Below are 20,848 nucleotides of genomic sequence, written 5' to 3'. Positions count from 1 at the left end.
TTGCGTGGTTGTGCAGTTGTGCTTCATTTGTAAGTGAATTGTGTACGCAATTGATAACTATTTGTGTGGTACCGTCTGAACTCTAGCTCATTCGGTTTTACTGAAGCAGTAGTGTTTATTCTACAACTAGTTTGGGCAAAATATTCCCTCAAGCTTTCCAGATGATTACAAGCTGCAAACGTTGTGAAAGGGATATATTTTTCTTCAAAACATCTGTTGTGGTAACAAGTTGTTTTTGATTGTGCTCATCCATTTCCATCAGCCCTCCTTTTTCTCTCAGCAACCTCAAAGTGACGTGTCCTCAACCTCAAAACAACGTTCCTGCGTAACCACCGCACTAGAGCCAACTTGCTCTCGAAGGAACCTAATGAAACAGCACACCTCAGTGGCCACAGTAGTATTGCAGCTACGAATGAATTAGTGCCTGATAGATGACACATGAAGCATTTACTGAAAGAGAGGCTGAGAGGGAAAAGGGGAGGGAGGAGGAAGAGAGAGAAAGTGAGATTGGTTTGCCTGCGGACTCACTTGGCAGCAATCGCTTGACTGGATGTGTTGTATATGACTGTGCAAAACACGCACACACACACAGACGCAGTGAGTGAAACTAACAGGAGAGGCTGCTTGAGATCACTCTGTCGTGGAAAGTAGAGCAGCAAGGTTCCTTCACAGGAACTTATTGGATTCTCTCTCAGGAGTTGTGGGATGGTGAACGCAGTCAGGAGATGTCTGCGTGACAGTGAGTGTTACTTTCAAAATCTGTAAATCATTAATCTGTGATGTTAAAGCTTTTACTGAGATATGTTTAGTGTGCTTGTGTCTCCCTGGCTGGTGTCAGCCCAGTGTGCTTCTTGGACCAGAAGGCTACAGGTGTACTGGCATTCGAGTTAGTAGCTTGCTGGCGTTTAACTACTAGATAAACAGAACATTTTTAACCAGTTTCATTTGGCAGATGCTATTATACAAAGTGACTAACAGAGGTTTATGTTTATCAGTATGAGAATTCCCTGTGAATCATGGTTTTAGCACTGCTTTCATCAGTCGCGCTACAGGAACAGAAACTGAAACACAAGAATGTAGAGATTCATCTTCAGAATGTGAACTTACTAAACATTTTCAATTTTAAATGTTATTTTATTCTGTGGGGAATTCAGCTAATTTTGAACCTCAAACAGAGTCTATTTTAAGAAATGTGAAGGTGCATTCTCATAGTACAGTTTAAAACAATGTACGGTATTTAAATATGGAATGATTTCACTAAGACTTCTGAATCACTATCAGGTTTTTGTCGATTTACTTTTCTCTATTTTGTCATGGACATAAATGCCTTTTATTCATTGTGTTGGTTCATCTTGTGGCATCCGTCCATGCTTCGGCTGGTGGAATGGCTGTTAGTGAATGCAGCTGTAGGTGTGGCCAGGACGCACCTTGACCTATTACGTCCACCTGCTCACCTGAAAATCTTTATCAGCTTTATTACAATCTTTATCACCACCCACATAGACACTACCAGTCACTAGTTTGAACACACCTGCTCATTCTTTCGTGGTACTATTTTTCACATCCTCAAAACTAAAGTGGAATTATGTAGTGACCAAAAATGTTAGCCAAATCAAAACCATCTTATATTCAACTACTTTAAACTTCCAGGACACCGGGGTTACACCCCGACTCTTTATGAGATGGGATTTATTTTTAATGAGACCACAGAGAGTCAGGACCTCAGTTTAACGTCTCATCCATAGGATGGTGGTTGTTACAATATAGTGTCCCCATCACTATACTGGGGCGTTAGGACCCACACAGACCACAGGGTGAGCGCCCCCTGCTGGCCTCACTAACACTTCTTCCAGAAGCAACCTAGTTTTACCAGGAGGTCTCCCATCCAGGTGCTAACCAGGCTCAACCCTGCTTAGCTTCAGTGGGCAACCAGTCTTGGGCTACAGGGTGATAGCTGGTGTTTTAAAGTGATAATTATCCCAAAATGTTATATTGTGTCATCATTTACTCAACCTCATGTCGTTCTAACAGTGCATGACTCTTTCTTCTGTGGAACACAAAAGAAGATATTTTGAAGAATGTCCATACAGTGGAAGTCTATAGTGTCCAAAGACTTTTTTCAGAATTTGTTTCACACTAGAAAAGAAAAAGTCCTACAGTGGGTAAATGACAGAACTTTCATTTTTGAGTGAACTGTCCCTTTAAGATTATGAGAAGGAAATTCAGTCAGAGGTGTTTAAACTTTTGACTGGTCGGGTTTTTTATGTCTGTGTACAGACTAGGTTGCTCCACAACTAAACAGACGTCACAGTACAATGCTGTTCATTTGCAGTGTATATATTGAGTGTTTGCATATTTTCATACTGAAGCTTTGTCTGCGTTTGCATTCTTTAAGGCCTTATTCTGTCCGCTGTGCTGATTCATGATAGGAGTATTTGAAGGAATTCACACTAATTAGCACCACGTTAACTCATATTTCAGCGCTACTAGGCGCCTTAATCACAGCAGGCTCTAATGAGACTTGTGCTGACGCAGACAGGTGATGTCACAGCCCCTGAAATATTCTAGGTCAGGCCCGAGTTTAATCAATTGCAAGATCAGGACAAAAAAACTTTGCGGGTCAGTGGTTTTTCCATTTTACGAAATGTATGAGTGTTTAAAATGAGTTAGAAATGGACGGATGTGTCGTGCGCAGTTGAAACAAAAAGGGTTGCAAAGGTTTCAGGAGTGAAGCAGACTCCCTCTCCTCCCCAGTCTCCACGGTAACAGGCTTGGGTGCCACTATTACAGTTACTCAGTGTTTGAGTGTCAGTGGAGTGTGTGACCGGGTCGACATTTAAACTCTGCCATGTTTCTTAGAATTCAAAGCTGAATGAGAATGAGTAAAGGGGCGGATATATTTGAAATATTTGTGAATGCATGTTTCTGTGTGTGTGTGTGTGTGTGTTACATGAATCCAACGAACAATCTGATCGTTCAGAGATTGCTCTTTTATAGCTCAGGAGACTTAAGTTTGTTTTGTTTAAAGTTGTTTTACTCCATAAATTACTTAGAAAAAAAAAAAATAGACGCAAATGAACAAATTGTTGCCACACATTACAATTATAATGCTATAAAATTAATGTGGATAGAATAGCTCAGATAATTTAGACTTTAGAATGTTCTGATTTAAAGGGATAGTTTATCCAAAAATAAGATGATAAATGTCAAAAAAACGTCGCTAATTTGCACTGGTCTTGGTAGATTGCGTTGGTCATTATGGAACTGATCTGGCTGCATCTGTGTTTATTTGTGCGTAGTCAGTAGATTACACACAGAACTTTACACTCCCAACGCCGCTTTTTTGGAATTGCGCTCTCACGCTAATTTTCCCTGTTTAGTAAATCTGGCCCTAAGTCTCCATTTACTCTATATCTATTTTCATTGCTGTCTAGGAGACACAAGAGAGTCAAGAGATTTTTCTTCTAAAATGACGAGTAAAGGATGGAGGGACACATCTTGTGACTTCATGTCCCATTTTTGGTTCGTTTACATTTGTTTGTTTGGAAGTAGACCAAGACCCATCATTTCAACAGTCTTGGTTCGCTTGTTTGGTGCGCACCAGGGTTCGGAAGGCAGTGTTCACACTTATTCAAATGAACAGAGCAGTCGCACCAGGGTTCGTTTTAATCGAATCAAACATGCCAAGTGTGAACACATCCTTAGCTGCATGTCTCATAGTAATGTTGACATTGTGAACTCTTGGATTTTCCATGGGGGTTTCTGTTCTGAAGAAACCACCACCGGTGCCAGCAAGAGGACGAGAGCTTGAGTTTCTCTACCTTTATAGGCTCCGGGTTTCAGATTCTCTTTCTCAGGGGTGTGTGCTTCCTTTTTCATTTGTGTTTGTGTGTGTGTGCATCTGTGTTTGATTGGGTGGGCTTACAGGGACACACCCTCTGTTTTAGAGGCTGATCTTCATGTGATTTCTCTTTCCCTCTTGAACAGTGCAACTGTATTGGTGGTCCCGGGGCAGGTGCCTTATGGATCAAGGGGCGGTCAGAGCTTTGAAAGGATGCCTATATGTCGTTAAATGCAGAAAGACCAGTGAAAGAGGCCACCGGTGTGAATGAGTGCTGCCTAGGACATATCATCCAAGTTAAGGTAAGATGTAATCCTAAAATGACAGGTACAGTATCACTGTTAGAAACCATGACGTCTATTTGTGGATGTAGCAACATTGGTGTTTGTGTGAGTGTGGGAGAAATGTCAAGAGCTCTGTCCCAAAACATTGCGAGCTGCTTACGCAGACGAGCATTCTAATTGAATGAAAACCTTATAAATGGCTTATTTGAAATGATGTAAATGGGTATCAACTCAATTTGCTACCCAAAATAGCACTCTTCATGTGAAGCACGAAAGGTGCACTTCCAATAGAGTTTGACGTTAACATGTTGCTAAGCTAACGACATAAAACAAAAACAGTTTTCCTGTATTTTTATAAGTTAGGTTGAACTGTTATTAAATGAATATTAAATGAAGCGTATTTTACTTATCCCGCCATCTTGGATTTTTTTGGGATGGAATGCAGAATTGCATTCTGGGATTGCCTTATTCTCAAAGGATACTTGTGACGCTGCCTTTAATTTTCTGCAAGTTGGGTTGTGAACAACTGTGATGCCCTATAAATCTGTTTTACTAGGCAGCTCAGTAGGTTCTGGAACTATTGTGTGTTGGACATAAACACAAAATGTGTGTATGCATGTGAGAGAGAAACACACGGACAGAAACTGAGAGCTGAAAGTACGTCAAAAGGAAGGTAACTCAATCTGGGCAGCTGTGAGCCATTCCGCTGCAGTGCCACGTCTTCAGTGGATTGACGTAGAGAGAATACCTGCTCTGGCTGTACGCTATTGTGTGTGTGACAGCAGAAACAGTGGAAGTTCAACAACAAGCCAGATCTAACATGAAGGTGATTAAAACTGAAAAATAGGGAGGAAAAAAAGAAGTGTGTCAATGAAAAAGATGAAGCGGTATCTCTGATGTACTTACCATTGTGTCATGCCTTCTCTTCCATGTGCTCCTGGGCAGACAAATCATGTCCCCACGGATGATTTGAGAAAACATGTTTTGCGATGTGGAGTTGAGTAACTTTGAAGGAACTTAATTGACCTCTCCTACTTGAGCTGTGAGAAAGTGACAAGACATGATTACATCACTGCTTTAGTGGCCAATGGCGGGGCTGAACTGAGCAAACACATGAGAGTGTGCGTGTGGTTTTATGAAGCGTTTCTGGTATGGTATGCCTCAAGGCTTTGGCTTTGTATGCCAGACAATCCTCCTGAAAAAGCTGTATTAGGAACAGTGTGTCTACAATGCATCTGTACTTTCCTGTTTGTTTGTTTGTTTGTATGAGAGAATGTCTTGGTGGAATTGATTTTACACATGATCTAATTTAATACATTTTTTACGTATTATATTAATTTTTATTTATTGTTATTTATTTATTGTCCACAACTGAAGTGAAAATACTGTCCAATGCAAAACGTTCACAGCAATGTTAAATTTGATGTTTAATACATAGTTGTGTGGAGAAATATTTTGGACCAATAAGATTTCAATATGGGTGGGGCTACTGAGTGCAATGCCACAAAACTAAATCACTTTGGTTTTGACCATTTGTTTGGGTTGTTGTGCCTGGTTACAGCACACTTCTAGTGTGGTGTTTATTGTGGAGGTCAAACTGTTTTGTTAATGGCCATATCAAACCATGATATCATCTCAGACTCTTTCTAGAACTAGGAATAGAATCGCTACTGAATCTTGGAGACAGCCAAAGCAGTTTTATTTTTATTTTGTGTGTAACAAAATTCAGTCCGTAAATAATACCAAATTTTGCCGGTGTTTGTTATGGTTTTATTCATATTTCATGTCTCATTGGATAAGGTCCACAATAAAGGACTTTGGCCTCTCTTAACATTAAGGAAACGTTGATTTAGCATGCGTATTACGTGCCAGTGGACAATGAATTATACTGCAGTCTGTGGCTGGCGTGATGCCCGGACTTTCTTATGAAAGCTAGATTAATGTTTCCTCCTTGATATACAGATATGTACTCTCTCACTTTTTCTAGCCTCAGACTGTCAGGATCGTATTGAATGAATGAAATGTTTTTTTTTTTCATTGTATAACTAGAGCACAACCAATCAGTACCATGTATTCAGACACATACTGTTCACAATCATTAAACAACCACTTATTATTCATTAATCACTGGGAGAGATTGAAAAACTGACTGTTTTGTGGTGTTATTGATGGATTGATTGATGTCAGATCTGTGAAGTCATTGAAGTAAGACGTCATTGTGGGACTTGGAACTGAAAGATATCACTTAGACCGGAGAATGAAGGGGAGGACTGTTTGAAAATGCAGAGGAGTCATCAATCTAATCGTTAAAAGACAGGTTACAATTATCCAGAGGGAAATAACAGTGTAGGCGGTCGTTCTGATTTATATTGCATGTCTCTGATAGAGTTTATCCTTGGCTGATTTAGTTTCATCCTTGCATGGGATGTTATCATGCGGTTGTAATGTAACATGAGGTAGGTGGTAACCTAATTGGCAAAAATACCCAGCAGCATAATCCCGTCGGAGCTGTTTTAGGGTTTTAAGCACTCAGCAATGAGTTAACAACTGAAAAGGTGTATTATGGGGATTCAGTTCTCAGTATTAATTGGCCACACTCATAGGAATTTGATTTGAAACTTGAATTTACTAAATTGCGATTTAAATTAATTTAACAGGAAATGAATTCTGGGAAAGGACATGTCCCTCTCTGCTGGTTCACAAAAGTTAATTTCTTACGAATGTAGATATATATATATAATTTAATACAAGTTTCTATGAGTGGGATTTTAAACATAGATTGTCTGTCTGTCTGTCTATTTAGTATCCATTTATCTATCCATCTGTCTGTCTGTATATCCGTCTGTCTGTATATCCATCTGTCTGTCCATCTATGTACAGTTTCCATTTATTATCTATCCATCTACAGTATCCATTTATCTATCCATCTGTCTCTGTTTACGCTTACCATTTATCTATCTATCTGTCCATCTATCCGTTTATCCATCTACAGTATCCATGTATCTATCCATCTGCCCACAGTATCCATTTATCTATCTGTCCATCCATCTATAGTATTCATTTATCTATCCATCCGTCCATCCATCCATCCATCCATCCATCATGAGGTCTTTTACATTTATTCCAAATCTTTCAAACAAGGCTTTCTCAAGCCATCATTATATGTTTGTTTGGACAAACTTTACTTTTCAAGTTAAAAATTACTTGTAAAAATTAAGTCGGTTCTCCTGTTTGTTACTATTGAAATTCAGGAATAATAAAATGGACCACAATGGGACCTGACCCCCAAGGCCAGTGTGAATGCAAAGAAAAATGGATTCTTCACTCGATTCACTTTTGGTCCACAGATTTTTTTTTTTTTTTTTTTTTAAAGGGGGGTTCAAGAGTGAAAACTTGAATTATTAGCCATTAAATGCAAAAGCAGACACTGATTTGTTTGGGTACTTACACAATAATTAGCTTGATTGAGTTTATCACATTTCACACAATGCTATTTCCAGTGGGCCGTTTCTTTTGTGTGTGCTGGACTGGAACGTCACACGGGCCCCACACCAGGTTTCTGGGAACAAGAGTCACGTTTACTGTAAAGTGTTTTTTTTTTTCCTCAAGCACATCAGTTTTGGGAAGCAGCCTTGGCCTCGGGCCCTCTGTTAAGAGATCTCTGCTTTATGACTCGCTCCTGTGGTTTGCTGGAAGGCTGACCCCGTGCCGCTGACAAGTCATCAAAGCAAAGACTGTGTGAATAACATGCAGGCAACTGCGGCGGAGTTATTTTTTTCCCTTGCTGTTAATCGCCGCTGAGATGGACCCTCTGACAGATGATCTGATTTAAGGCCTGTTTGTGGCGTGAGTCAGAGGAAGTGCGCTTCAGCGCAAGTGCAGTGAAATGAAGAACAAATGTGCACTATACACTCAGGGAGGGGGGTAAGAAATCCCTATGGATTGCTGGGGGAGTTGGGAGTGGTGAGATACGTGATCCGTAGCCGACGGCTAGACGTGAGTCAGTTAAGACTCATGATATTTATTCAATTATGCATACAGTACAGTTATATTAGGGCCTATGAGACTTCCAAGAAGCTATTCCCTCACAGACAGGAATGTGTCATTTCTCAGAAATCGTTGTTAGTTTAAATATAAACGTGATGATCATTAAACTCTGTCAATTGTTGTGAAAGTTATGCTAGCAAAGGCAAAAGCACTGAAATATATTTGCACATTTTTCCTAAGAAAATTTTAATTTGCTTGCAAAAGTTTTGCCAGCAAAGTTGTATGGGGGACAAAACTTTTGCGAGAAATGCAAAAGGATTGGAATAAATTTTATAAATCTTGAATTTTTCCATCATTATGTCCCTTTAGGGGCTCCGTATACCATGAAAATCTTCCCCTGCCGTAGCTCTCAAGACTCATTAGCATTTACCACTATATGTTCCATTCCTTGTGAAGCCAGCTTCCACAATGCAGCTTGTCATTGATTTTAAACATCAGATTTACTGGGCAAATGTGTTAATTTATTTGGTTAATGTAAACTGTTAAATGCATTTACAATTAATACAGCACCCTTTTTCACTTAAAGAGGCTATGCTAGTGTTTTCCCCCCATTTTTTGTGAGTTGGGTTCTATTCTCGCACTGATTACGTTCAGGCAAAGTGTTAATTTACACGTTTACAAGATACAAGATCATAATTCATCACACCTAACATGATAAATCCATCACCAAAAACGTTGTGATTATGTGTACGGAAGTAGTGTGAAAGAGCAGTGCAAACATTGTTCTTAAGATCTCCTGTTGAAGAAAGACAGTCTTACAGGTTTGAAACAACATGGGGTTTTGTAAATAATTTTCATTTTTGTGTCGGCTAGTCCTTTAATCCCAGGTTTATTCGCAGAGAAATCGCTTTGGATAAAAGTGTCTGGTAAGCGACTGCTGACTTGCTAGTCAAGCTCTGCATCAGAGTCTGTGTGCTTTATGCGACTGCAGGTAATGACGGTTTAGAGGTTATCAGAGAGCAGACATGCGTAATAAGCTGCACACTGCGGTGAGGAAATGTAAAATTACTGATTTGCGCAGTGGTGTTTCTGTTGGCAAGGCCATTCCAGATGAGCGCAGGCCGGGTTTCCCAGGAGAGCTTCTCAGAACAGCTCATTTAGTTCAAGACATTCTGGGAATTTGTAGTTGCGGGTCACTGTAATTTTCTTCCTCCTTTGTCAAAAGCCACTTGGTAAAATCACTTATTTGTCAGGTGTTATTATACATAGGCTCAAATGAAGTTGTATACCAAAATAAACTAGCAAAGTATTGCGAGCTATAAGAAAAAGGCTCCTTGTGTTTAGCATGACTCAGGTTAGCATCACTTCCTCTCACGTCATTCCGCACATTGCAAGCATTTAGATCTAGTCTACATGTGAGTGCCAAAAAGGAACATAGATGGTTAGAGCGGATAGTCCTCCTTGTCTTTTCTAGTATGGTTTCTGGAAACTCTTGCTTATCCTCATTCTCCCCATTTTTCTATCTTTCCACTATTTTTTCACTGTGTATTTACTCAGGCTCTAAATTTGGCCCACTCTTCTGATAGGGTTAAGGTTGTTTATCTGTTTTTACCCAGAAAGGAACATTCTCCTGTGGCTGTGTCACACTGCGCGTGTACAAGTGGGCCAAAGTTCAGTCTCTTCCTGTAAATAGATCAAAAGGAACAGCCAGATGTCTGAAATTCCCCACGAAATGTCCAAGAATTCCAGAGAACTCGCGCACCAAGAGCATGCTTTGGGACGGTACACTGCCAAAATGGCTGTGGATAATGCCAGGAGATGAAGAGGGAAAAATATGTTTTGGTTATTCTGAAAGAAATGTGTCGTGTTGTGTATAGCTGTGTGTGGGTGCCTGTTTGCTTGCGTATTTATGTACAAATACTGCATCTATAAAAATATATACAGGAGGCATCCAAAAGTTGGAAAGCACACTGAAAATCTGCCATTAAAAGCTAATTAAACATAGAAATAAATCAAATTTTAGGATTTGGAAAATGTGTGAAAAAAAGAAGAAAAAAAAGAAAGAAGAAATAAAAAATTTCAAACAACTTTAATTCTGCACTATTTATAGGTCACTACACAAAAAAAAGTAAATTTGTGATATTAAAATCAAAATTGTTCTTGCTTACATTGAAGCACAAGATCTAACTAATCTAAGAGTTATAATAGATAGACAATATAAATGTAGCATTTTTTTGTGTGCTGCAGCGGTTGCTGCATTGTGTGGATTTAATAAAACTCACACAGAAGCACCACTTTTCAGCCTTGATTTATAAATAGGTGACAGTCTCCTTCAGAGTGCCTTCTAATTAAAGAAAGGAAGAAAGAGAGAATGAGTGTGCGACCTGCTGCCATTATAGCCATCACTCTCCATGCCCTATGCATGAACTCAAGAGAGCATGCTAAGCCATATTAACACCATGCTGAACTCTATTGACTGATCTGCATTAACTTTGGGATCTTTCTCGCTCTTAGACACACAGCGGTGTTAAAACCATCTACTGTATCCTCACAGCACTGTATCATGTCGTTCGTTTCATCTCAGAGTCTTTACAGAGTGAATCCTGCTGCACTCATGTGTCTCTCTCTGCAGGGCTTCAGACGGTCAACTGCGCTGTGCAGTCAGGCCACGCAGAGTTTAAAGTGCCCCTGTTATGATATTTTAAACATTCCTAATTTTGTTTTGGAGGTCTCCTTCAATAAGTTTACAGGTCCATGGTTAAAAAAACAACAACTCATTTTATCATAATACATTGCACATTACCTCTTTTCTCATTGTCTGAAACGGCTCAATAAAGGATTCACTCATTGTAAATTCTTTCTGAGAGCCAACTCTACTCTGATTCATTAGATGGCCGAAACTGTTGTGATTTCGGAACCCAAACAGCCATTACCATATCCGAAGGCTCCCTCAAAACTTGCATACACTGAGTCCTCATCCTTTTGAAGTGCATGTAAAGTGGATTCTGGGAGCTGAAAACTGCATCTTCTCGATATGTCAACAACACAAATCTAATTCCAGGCCTCGTCTACAATAGTTTAAGGGGGGGTCAAAGTACTTAGTGGGCAGCCAATGAAGACCAATGTTATGGAAGTGAGACTGGAATTGCTGACGACTAGTTTCAGTCTTTCTTTTAAGAGACAAAAACTTTATTTGTCGTGCTCCCTTGATCTTTAAAACTTTGCAGACCTTTTACATTTCATTGAAGACTCAAAAATGCAAAAAATGTGTGCACATCCCTCGTAATTGGGCTCAGGTGCAGGACAACAAAAATAACAATAATGGAAAAAACAGAAGTGTGATGTCTGCACAATGAATTCACAGTTTCAAACAACTTTATTGAGAGCGCTACGTTTCAACAGTCAGGTCTTCATTAGGCACATTTTTTCCACATGGGTATTGTGCCTGATGAAGACCTGACCGTCGAAACGTTGCGCTTTCACTAAAGTTGTTTGGAGCTATGAATTTAGTGTGCGGATATCACACTTTAATTACTGACCCTTGAGGATCCATTTACAGGAATTTGTTACTGCTCTGGGATCAGTTAAGGGTTGTGCACTTTTGGGAATGCGAGTCATAACTGTGCTTGCGTACGCGTCATAGTTTGCCACTGACAGGATTAAAATAAAACACACCTGCCTCCTATGATTCACGTCTGACTCATCGGGCAAAACATCCGTACATCCCTGCATCTTCTTTTTCACTCATAAGCCCACATCAGGACCAGCACAGATTATTTTTAAACGGGGCAAACTGCTTGTCCCTTGAATGAACGGACTGGGAAATGGGGGAGGACTAGAGTATCGACTGGTGTCGCAGCAGCAGAGTGTTTGCTGAAGCACTTGTTTATGCTGGGGGAAAGTATAGGGGGACTAATCGAGGTGATGAACGATTTTCTATGAGCTGTAAATGTGATGAGTCACTAGCCCGTAGGGCAGCGTACCGTACACTGTTGGGTTTTTAAACATTTGATGGAGAAATAACTACACTGCTGTATGTATGCGCATATGCTGTATACGTTTAGTGATGAAAAATGGGTCCTGTACAGTGGTGGGCAGATTCTTGTGATGCTCTACAACCTGCTTTGACTCACATTCCGACTGTTTTCCTCCATCAGCCTTTAGTTCTCAAACCACAGTCTCTTAATATATAGTACACTGTTAAAAATGTCAGATCAAGTTTAAGATCAACTGGTTTTCTCCAAGTCATTATGTAGCCTGTTAGTTTGGAGCAACAAAAGTAATTTCAACTACCCATTTTCTGATGTATTTGTCTGATGTCAGTGAAATGGGATGTACAACAAGAAAAAACGAATGTAGGGCAAGACTTGTTTTTATGCATCAGGAATGTAAGAGTGGTAGAGATTCAAGGATTGAGTTGAGTTGAGTTTTACCGTTTTCGAATCCCTTCAGCCGAGTTTCTGATATTCAGAAGAATATCAGTAACCAGACAGTTTCTGGTCTCATTGACTTCCATAGTATATATTTTTTCCTACTATGGAAGTCAATGAGACCAGAAACTGTCTGGTTACTGATATTCTTCTGAATATCAGAAACTCGGCTGAAGAGATTCGAAAACGGTAAAACTCAACTGTTTAACTCTGGGGGAGTTGTAAAATGAGCCTATTTCCAAAAAAAGTGGAGTATCCCTTTAAGACGGATCGGTGCTGGTGCTGACAGTTTTAAAGGAGGACCTATTATGCCCTTTTTCAAAGTCTTGATTTTGTAACATTTGATTCATGAATTTCTAAGGCCTCAACATGATTAAAAACTTGAAAAACCTGTTGCACACAATCAAATGCATGCCTTCTGCCCTCTGACTGATTTTTTTACTACGTAAAATTCCTTAGTATAATTGTGAAAAAGTCAACCTTCAGGTTGTGATACGTGTGTTTATTGCAGCGAAACCTTTAATAAATGAAATGTAAACTTGATTTATTTTGTTAGAAATATCTCTAGATGAACATTTGCATTTGCCCCCCCACAATTAAAAATACAGAGATTTGATCATAAAAATAATTGATCTAAAATAATTGGTCTTTTTTGGTCAGTTTTTTCCTTGAGCATGAGCTCCATATTTTTATTATATCATACCATATGGGCATTAAAAGCCTGATGTAATCTGATACATAAAACATACTTTTATTTTGTATTATTTTGAAGCAGTTCCATTCAAGAAATTTAGAATGTCAGGCTTTAAGGGTCAGATCAGATCAAAAGTGGTTTGAGCACCACTCCGCCTCTCTAACAGATCCAGCAGTGAGAAACACTCACGTGGCTGGACAGACTAATCACTTCTGGGCCACGTCATACAGAGCTCACTCGAGCCAAGCCACCAAAGAGGAGAGGTGTTTCTGTTCACCCACATGTATTCACAGAGACTAAAACATTTAGCTGTCCTTTTTAGCGGCAAGGCTGGGTCAGTACAAAATAAATTGACAACAGAGAGAGACATGTTAAGCGAACAACCGAGACTGAAAGAGTGCTCAAAGTAGGTTGTTACATAAAATAGGAAATCTTGTCATTCTCTTTTTAAAGAATTAGGCCAAGGAGGCAACGGGTGGGAGGGGGTGATGTCATCACTGGAAGAGACGGGCAATCATGCAGTCCATTCATTTCTGTTAGTTTGTGTGTATATGTGTGTGTGCGCACATGAGTGAGTTTCTGTCTTCTGCGTGTCACTTCCTGGGATTGAATAGAGCAGGAAGTGGAGTGACAGGGCGCAAAGAACAACACCTCCATGGTGGGCTTTTCACACACACACCAGAGAGCAGGACTCACATGTGTGTTTGTGTATTCACTGAATTGGCAGGAATCCCTTCAGCTCTGCTGCCCTGCTTTTGCTGGTTATTTGTGTCTTAAATGAGATTTACTGAAACACTGCCCTCTTCTGTTTGCTTTCAGAACTGCAGAAAGAAAATGTTCAACACCTGCTGTTCTAAATGGATCCGGTAAGTTGCACTATCAGTGATTACAAATCAACATAACTAAAAGGACAAGTGTTTTAGGGATGGGTTTATGACCAGGCTTACATGAAATCTCTGCACACAGAACCTGATTTCCATAGAATTGGGACGTCTTGTATAGACCAGAAATATTTAAACATTATGACCCCCAAATAAGGAAGGATTTTAAAATGACTCATTTAAAAATGACTTATTGGTCGAGTCAACCACATTTTACCATGTACCAAATCCATTCCCTAGAATTCGCCAGGTTTTCCCTCAAAATCAGCACAGAAAATGTGGAAAGTCAAATGATTTCATCCGGGCTTACATATGACTAATAATTTTTGTTCAGAAAAATCACTTTAAAAGCTGTGTAAGCATTTCCTGCACTTCTAGTGGCCCTACATGGAATTGCAGAGATCATCATTATTTTCAAACAAGCTTCCGAAATGTAGTCCTGTTTCAAACTCATGCCACTAGTTGTGGTTTACAGAGAGCCATCTCAGTGGACCACAGTCACATTTTTATTTGCCATTTACAGAGCTTAGAGCTGCTATAGAGATGGGTGTGATTTCTCAGGAGAGACATTTCAGGAATATATAGCTGCAAAAAAATAAATAAAAATGTTGTGCTATTTTGAATAGTGTATGTTATACAAGATGATATTTTCTGTCCAATTAAACTGACAAAACTGAACACCAAAGCTAGCGCCGGTTAACAGAAGACGGTTAACTGTCACTTCTTGTGAAAATCAAGGCTGCATTTGTCTCCTCTTATACAAGAGCCAGTGCCGGGTGAGGCTATTAAATCAGGCACCTCCTGTGGGTTCCAGTGTGCGAGGAACAGATAATAAGGTGTGTAATAATACACGGTAAGCCGAATGTGTGGGCTTCTTATGCAAGGAGACTTAATGCAAGCCGGTAAAAGAAAGTACGAATGACAGTAGTGTAGTGACAGTAGTGATTATTCTTGGTGAGAACGTGTTTTCTGTGTTTGATCAGGGTTGGAGCTGAACTTTGCAGGAAGGTAGATCTAGCTAGGAACCGGATTGAGCACACCTGATTAAAACTATTAAAAATAGTTTTTGTTAATTGAAATACATTTTAAATCAAATAGATTTATATGATAGATATATAAAATATTAGATGATGAACTTAAATGGAAATTAGAAAACTAAGTAAAGAGAGTAACTGAAGTAACAGAAATAAAGTTGAAGTATAATAGAAATGGAAAGCGAAATAGAAATAAAAAACCTAAAATCGACAAAAGCACATCAAATTAGCCTACTAAAACAAATAAAAATGGATCCTGAAAATATAAAAAAGTAAAACCGGTAAAGTTAATTCAAAATATTCCTGTTAATAAATACTATAATAGTTTATAAATAACACTTCCTCGTAGAGATAGGACAATGATTTAAGTGGTAGAATGACTAGCAATGACATCACCATGATCAGCCATAGGCTGATGTAAAAAATGAGGAGGAGCCATGAAGAGGTGTGTTGCATTCAACACGTTTCAAAGCAATTAAGACAGCGTGCCACGTCTAAACGCGCTCATTTGCGAGTGGGCCTGAGACTACGTCAGTGTTGTGTTGGTGGTAGGTACGCAGTTTAACTTCAAAGACCTTCAGTGGCCCGGCCGCAGGTGAGCGACCAATCCTGTTCGTCTTTGACGTCTACTTTGAATGATGACATTGTTTAGAGATCTTTCAGTGACTCATATTTTCCATCTCCCACAGTTCTCCTTTGAAAAAGGGCTGACGTCATCCTCCCACGGACAAAACCTATGCAGGGATTCTTTCTGGGCAATCAAGGGTCTATTTATACACAAACGCTCCATACATCAAAGCACATTGTGTGTTATGTAATAAGATGCTGTCACCTCACCAACTTTACCCAACTGATCAACAACCAGAGGTTCACAAAGTCTGGTATCGATGGAGGAAATCGGACATCACTATTCAAAACCGCGACGCCATGGTGACCATGACCGTGACATTTGTTTTGACAGAGTCACTTCCTGTTAAAGCATGCCCACTGCTGTTTCAACCTTTTGCCTTTCCTGTTATGTTAATCATCAGCTCAGCCAATGACACAGGGATTTCTGATGGGATCGTTTGCACTCCTGGACGCTTCCTCCGGATGCTGGTTTCACATGGTGGTTTAGATGTGTTCTACCAGTGTCTAGCACCATTTGAAATCAGTGTTCTTGGGGAGGGAATTGCCGCTGGATCACATTTTGCAGTGATGGCCAAGAGAAGTCAAAGAATAGCAAAAAAAGGACAAGGAAACTTTAGTGGGTGGAGTGGCTTTTCGAGAGAAGCGAAGGAAGTGCATCTATTGAATCACAGGAGAACCAGATAGCGCTCATTACTTGCCCCAAGCGCTTGATGAACTCACTCATATACTGGAAGTCAAATGATGTGGTGTAAACAAGCCAGCCCAAGTCCCAAAAGGGAAATACTACTGTAAAATAAAATGTATCATGACATCATGGTTTTCAATTACGTTTTTATACGAGATTCAACTCTATTTAAGTCAGCTTAATATAACTGAAAATAAAAATGAGTTGAAATGACTTGTTCAGGCAATTTGATTATACTTAAGACAGCAACTGAACTTTTTTTAAAGTTGAAGTAGGTGGAATTTACATTTTTATCGACTATACCATTTTTGAACCTTGTTTTGGAGGTTTCTGCAAGGCGCTGTTTTGGATGACGCTATGTCTGTGACTGGTGCAGAATATTGAACAAAAAGGCTATGCATATTTTTGCATTAAAACAGTGTATGAATTACATATATGTGCGATACAGCATGATGCAGTGTTATTTTAGCATTATTTATGTACTGTTAATATCTTGGGTTACATTTTATTTTTATATTTTCACTTTTAGTTTAAGTTTTAGTAATTCAATTGAGTAAAAGCACTTTTTTTTGTCTCAACTCAATGTTTATGTATATAGCACTTTTTAAAAAACTATTTTTTACAGCTAAATACTGTCTATTTATTTCAGTAATTTTAGTAATTAATGATAACTTATTTTATTCTAAGTTTAATTTATTATTAATACTTATTATTAAAATATATAAATATTAAAAATAAATTAATATTTCATATTTAAATTATTGAAAGGTTTTTTAAACATGGCATGATGAAATGTCACAGGACTTCATTTAATTTTGAGTTTCTCATTAAAAATACAATCAAATCACTTAAAGTAACCGAATTCTCCAAATCAAGGTTCAAGGATAACCAGGGGTTTTATGGCGCATGGATAAATGTCAGTAGAATAGCGTTTCATTGTGTTACTTCACTTGTGTTACTGTGAGCAGCCTTAATCAATCACTGACTGTATTTACTGTATGAATACATCATGAAAGTTTGTGTGGTTGAGTCTTCTCGTCCATCTTACTTTCTTAATAGGAGTTTTTGAGTGTATTTGTTTTTCCTGCCCTCATTTGAACTGTTAACATTGCCAGTAAAGAGAGACTGTGTTATCTAAAGCTCTTTCTCCCTCTCTGGCTGTTCCTGCCCCCATCTCTCCCCACCAAAGGATGACTGATTTCCTCTGGTGCTGAGAGTCCCTTCTATCATCTAGCACCATTTGAAATCGGTTATAATGACTGGGGATCAATTCTTCGTCTTCCCATTGCGCTCAGAGCGATCAGTGCCCTTTTTCTACTGCATGTGTGTGCTCAAGCCTTTGAAGAGGTTACTGCAAATAAAATAGGAATGAAAAAAATGTTTTCCTTTCAGCTGAAAATGTGTGGAATTTCAATTAGCTTGGTTGTTATTTTGAGGCACCTTATGTATCAGCAAATAAATCAACACTCCAAGGCAATACCTCCTCCAAAACTGACTTAATCTGCAGTTAAATTCTGCCCTCTGTTGGTTTGAAGGCACTTCAAGCTAAAGTTTCAGACTGTAGGCGTTATATGTGCTTGTTTATGTAATAGTTGGAAGTCAAATCAAGTCAATTGTATTTGTATAACACTTCACAATAAAAAAAGTAACTTTACAGAAAACCATAATTTATAGTTCACATGGTTAAAAGATCAAAGCAACTACGTAATTTAATCCAAAAGCTATTTTGCCTCTATTTATATTTTCCTATATTGACTGATGTCGATTGAAACATCAATTTGACAATTTTTTTATTTTATTTTAACAATTTATACTTATAAATGAAAGACTGCAAACCTAATAACCTGCATAAGCTACTGTGACTGAAACATGAATCCCTCCATAATAAAGATGTTTACACTTAGGGAATTATAAACAACTGTTTCATTATCAAAAGTGCATGCGTTTTAATCATGAAGTATCCTTCCTGATATTTTGTGCATATATACAGGTCCTGATAGTTGGTTCACCAACATAGAACATGTGGGCATTGAAATACTAATACAATTATTAAACAGTTATAATAATAATAAATGTGTAACTACAACAACCTTCAGTGTGTTTATTGTGCAGGCATTTTTACCAAAAAAAAAAAAAAAAGAAAAGAAAGAAAAAACTGAGTTTACTGGTTTACTGACTCATAGTTACAAAAGGTTTATTCATTGGGAACTGTCAAGCTTTTCTTTGTGCATCTACAATGCTTGAACTGTTTTTGTTTTTTAATTACTCTCACGAATAGGCATCATTAGTTTGAAATAAACAAGCTTAACGTTTTCAGCTCTAATGAGGTCTGGATATTGTGAGGGGTAAAACTGGAAAGACTGGCCCTCAACACTTAAGAAACAACTTACAAACTGACGTCCTTTACACCTGATCTGTCTCCAAACTCAGTTAGGACAGCTCATGTTGCCATTTTTATTCAGATTTCTTGAAATATTCTATAGAAATAAGGGTTTGTTGTGTTGAGTAATAACGGCTTTAGTGCATGAACAGCGGTGTTCCCTGTTTCTGTTACAATATTGTACGTTTATCTTTATTAGGAATATTGAATAGACATGATTACAATAATATAAAATCATCCAATAACTTAACATTTTACACCGTTTTGCTTTAATATGCAAATATCGTTTTTAGGTACTGATTAGTTTCATTAAAATGCACGAAATTGTGGTTTGTTATTGGTAAATATAGATGGAACTTAAGAAATAGTAGAATAAAAAAATTATAAACTAATAAAAATAAGAACACGAGACAGCAGGCGCGCAAATGTTACGTCACTAGTCGCCTTAAATCCCTCCCCTATGCTCACTTGTGATTGGCCGCGATTCCAGATTTCCGCCATATTCAAAATCCGTCCTATCCGTTGATCATCTTTTCCTTCCCCCTCTCTTTTCACCCCTCGACTTAACTAATTTTGATTGTATTACGTTTTGTATATACAATTTACAGTAGCGTATTCCAGGTCAACTTATTTCAAATGGAGGAAACCGACGGATCTCCAGTGGCGATGACAGAGCCGGTGAACGAAAGACCGAAGAGGAACAAGAGAAAGTCGTCGATGGTGGATATGGACGCGTCCCCAGAGCGCAATTTCAAACGGTCAGGATCATAATACACACTTTGTTGTTCTTGTTATTCATTATTACTTTATAGTTCGCACTATTGTGTTCTGCGTATTCCTTTGCAGATTATCCCACTGTGCAATTGTGCGAACTGTAATGAATGTGGTTATAGAGAACTGTAACTTAGCTGATTGTAATACATTTAAACTGTTTTATCTATGCATTATAAACAATATCTAAGGAGTTATCCTTTAATATACGACTGAACGGGTGAATATAGATCAAGGAGTTTGTTGTGTTTTCAAAGTGAGAAAAACTTCCGCAATATGTCGACACACAAAAACAAAGCATGACAGCAGGAGAGCTAGATTACTGCAATGTTTTATCCTAACACACGGTGGCGCTCATGTCGCACAAAATAAGAGCGGTGTTCAACCTGTCTATGTGTTCAACCCTCCTAATAGATTTTTTTTAAAAGCGCACTCTATTTTAAGCTTTACTAGATAAAGAAAGCGGCAGTATTTCCAGTCCTCCTCACGGGCGCGGTCAATTGACATCACTTGATCAGCTGTGTAATGCAATTGACTAACTTAACTTAGCCCATCTACAATTTTACTTTGTTTACAATGTTTACAAAGCATACAAGTAGATCCAAGCAAACCCAACAATAAAATAATTTGATAACACAATAGGCCTATAAAGTAAATAAAAAAAATACTCTATAATTTTTTTCAAAAGCTAGCCTATATTTGATTAAAAGGTTCAAATGAATGAATGACTGTCAAATCCTGGTGCATGGCAATTTTACCGACATTATATTGAGGACAACTGATAATGTGTCCAAGGTTCTCTGTATAAATAGGTCATGCCAAATATATACAATATATTTCACAAATCCTGAGAAAGCAGACGGGGATGGAAAGCATCAAAATGTGCTTTTATCACAGACTAAAATAACAACAGTTTATTTTGGCAGAGAGTCCGATTTCTTTCTCTCATGCCTGATTGGAACAAGTCTTTGTGGCCCAAATTGCCTCCTACAATACAAAAAAACAACCTAAATGGCATGGAAATTATCATTTAAATTTTTTTGGAAAATGTGAGCACTACTTGCCACGATGATGTAAAGGCATTAGTATTCGGAGGATATGATGTTCTAAATGGTTTTTAGAATGTTGCTATGTAGTTGCCAGGGTGGTTATGAAACATGATAATCAAGATAAAATTATTATTGTCGCATTATCAATCCAGCATACCCCTTTTTTTGTTCATATTAAAATG

At 38.4% G+C, this 20,848-nt stretch overlaps 2 protein-coding genes across 4 annotated transcripts in view; both read left to right on the top strand.

The window, feature by feature from the left end:
• Nucleotides 1-17,081, top strand: part of LOC311290031 (uncharacterized protein) — a 46,561-nt gene extending 29,480 nt beyond the window's left edge. For 2 of the 3 annotated variants that reach the window (XR_014627289.1, XM_084408319.1), the window contains 2 exons: nucleotides 3,988-4,143; nucleotides 14,056-17,081. Coding sequence is in view for 1 of the 3 variants with exons in the window: in XM_084408319.1 (XP_084264445.1) it covers nucleotides 3,988-4,050 (63 nt within the window). In the remaining 2 variants the exon portion in view is untranslated. Of the gene's footprint in view, nucleotides 1-455; nucleotides 740-809; nucleotides 887-3,987; nucleotides 4,144-14,055 lie in introns of those variants that run through there. The other variant, XR_014627290.1, reaches the window with a different exon arrangement.
• A 2,264-nt stretch (nucleotides 17,082-19,345) lies between these two features.
• The window catches only part of net1 (neuroepithelial cell transforming 1), a 34,516-nt gene continuing 33,013 nt past the window's right edge, over nucleotides 19,346-20,848 (top strand). The window contains exon 1 of the mRNA XM_084407168.1: nucleotides 19,346-19,604. Coding sequence (XP_084263294.1) covers nucleotides 19,483-19,604 — 122 coding nt within the window. The 5' untranslated portion in view covers nucleotides 19,346-19,482. The remainder of the gene's footprint in view (nucleotides 19,605-20,848) is intronic.

Source organism: Rutilus rutilus (genome assembly GCF_951802725.1).
Source record: "Rutilus rutilus genome assembly, chromosome: 4".
In the NCBI taxonomy this organism is placed as follows: Eukaryota; Metazoa; Chordata; class Actinopteri; order Cypriniformes; family Leuciscidae; genus Rutilus; species Rutilus rutilus.
The sequence above is the reverse complement of the archived record's forward strand: the minus strand, read 5'-3'. Positions and strand labels throughout refer to the sequence as shown.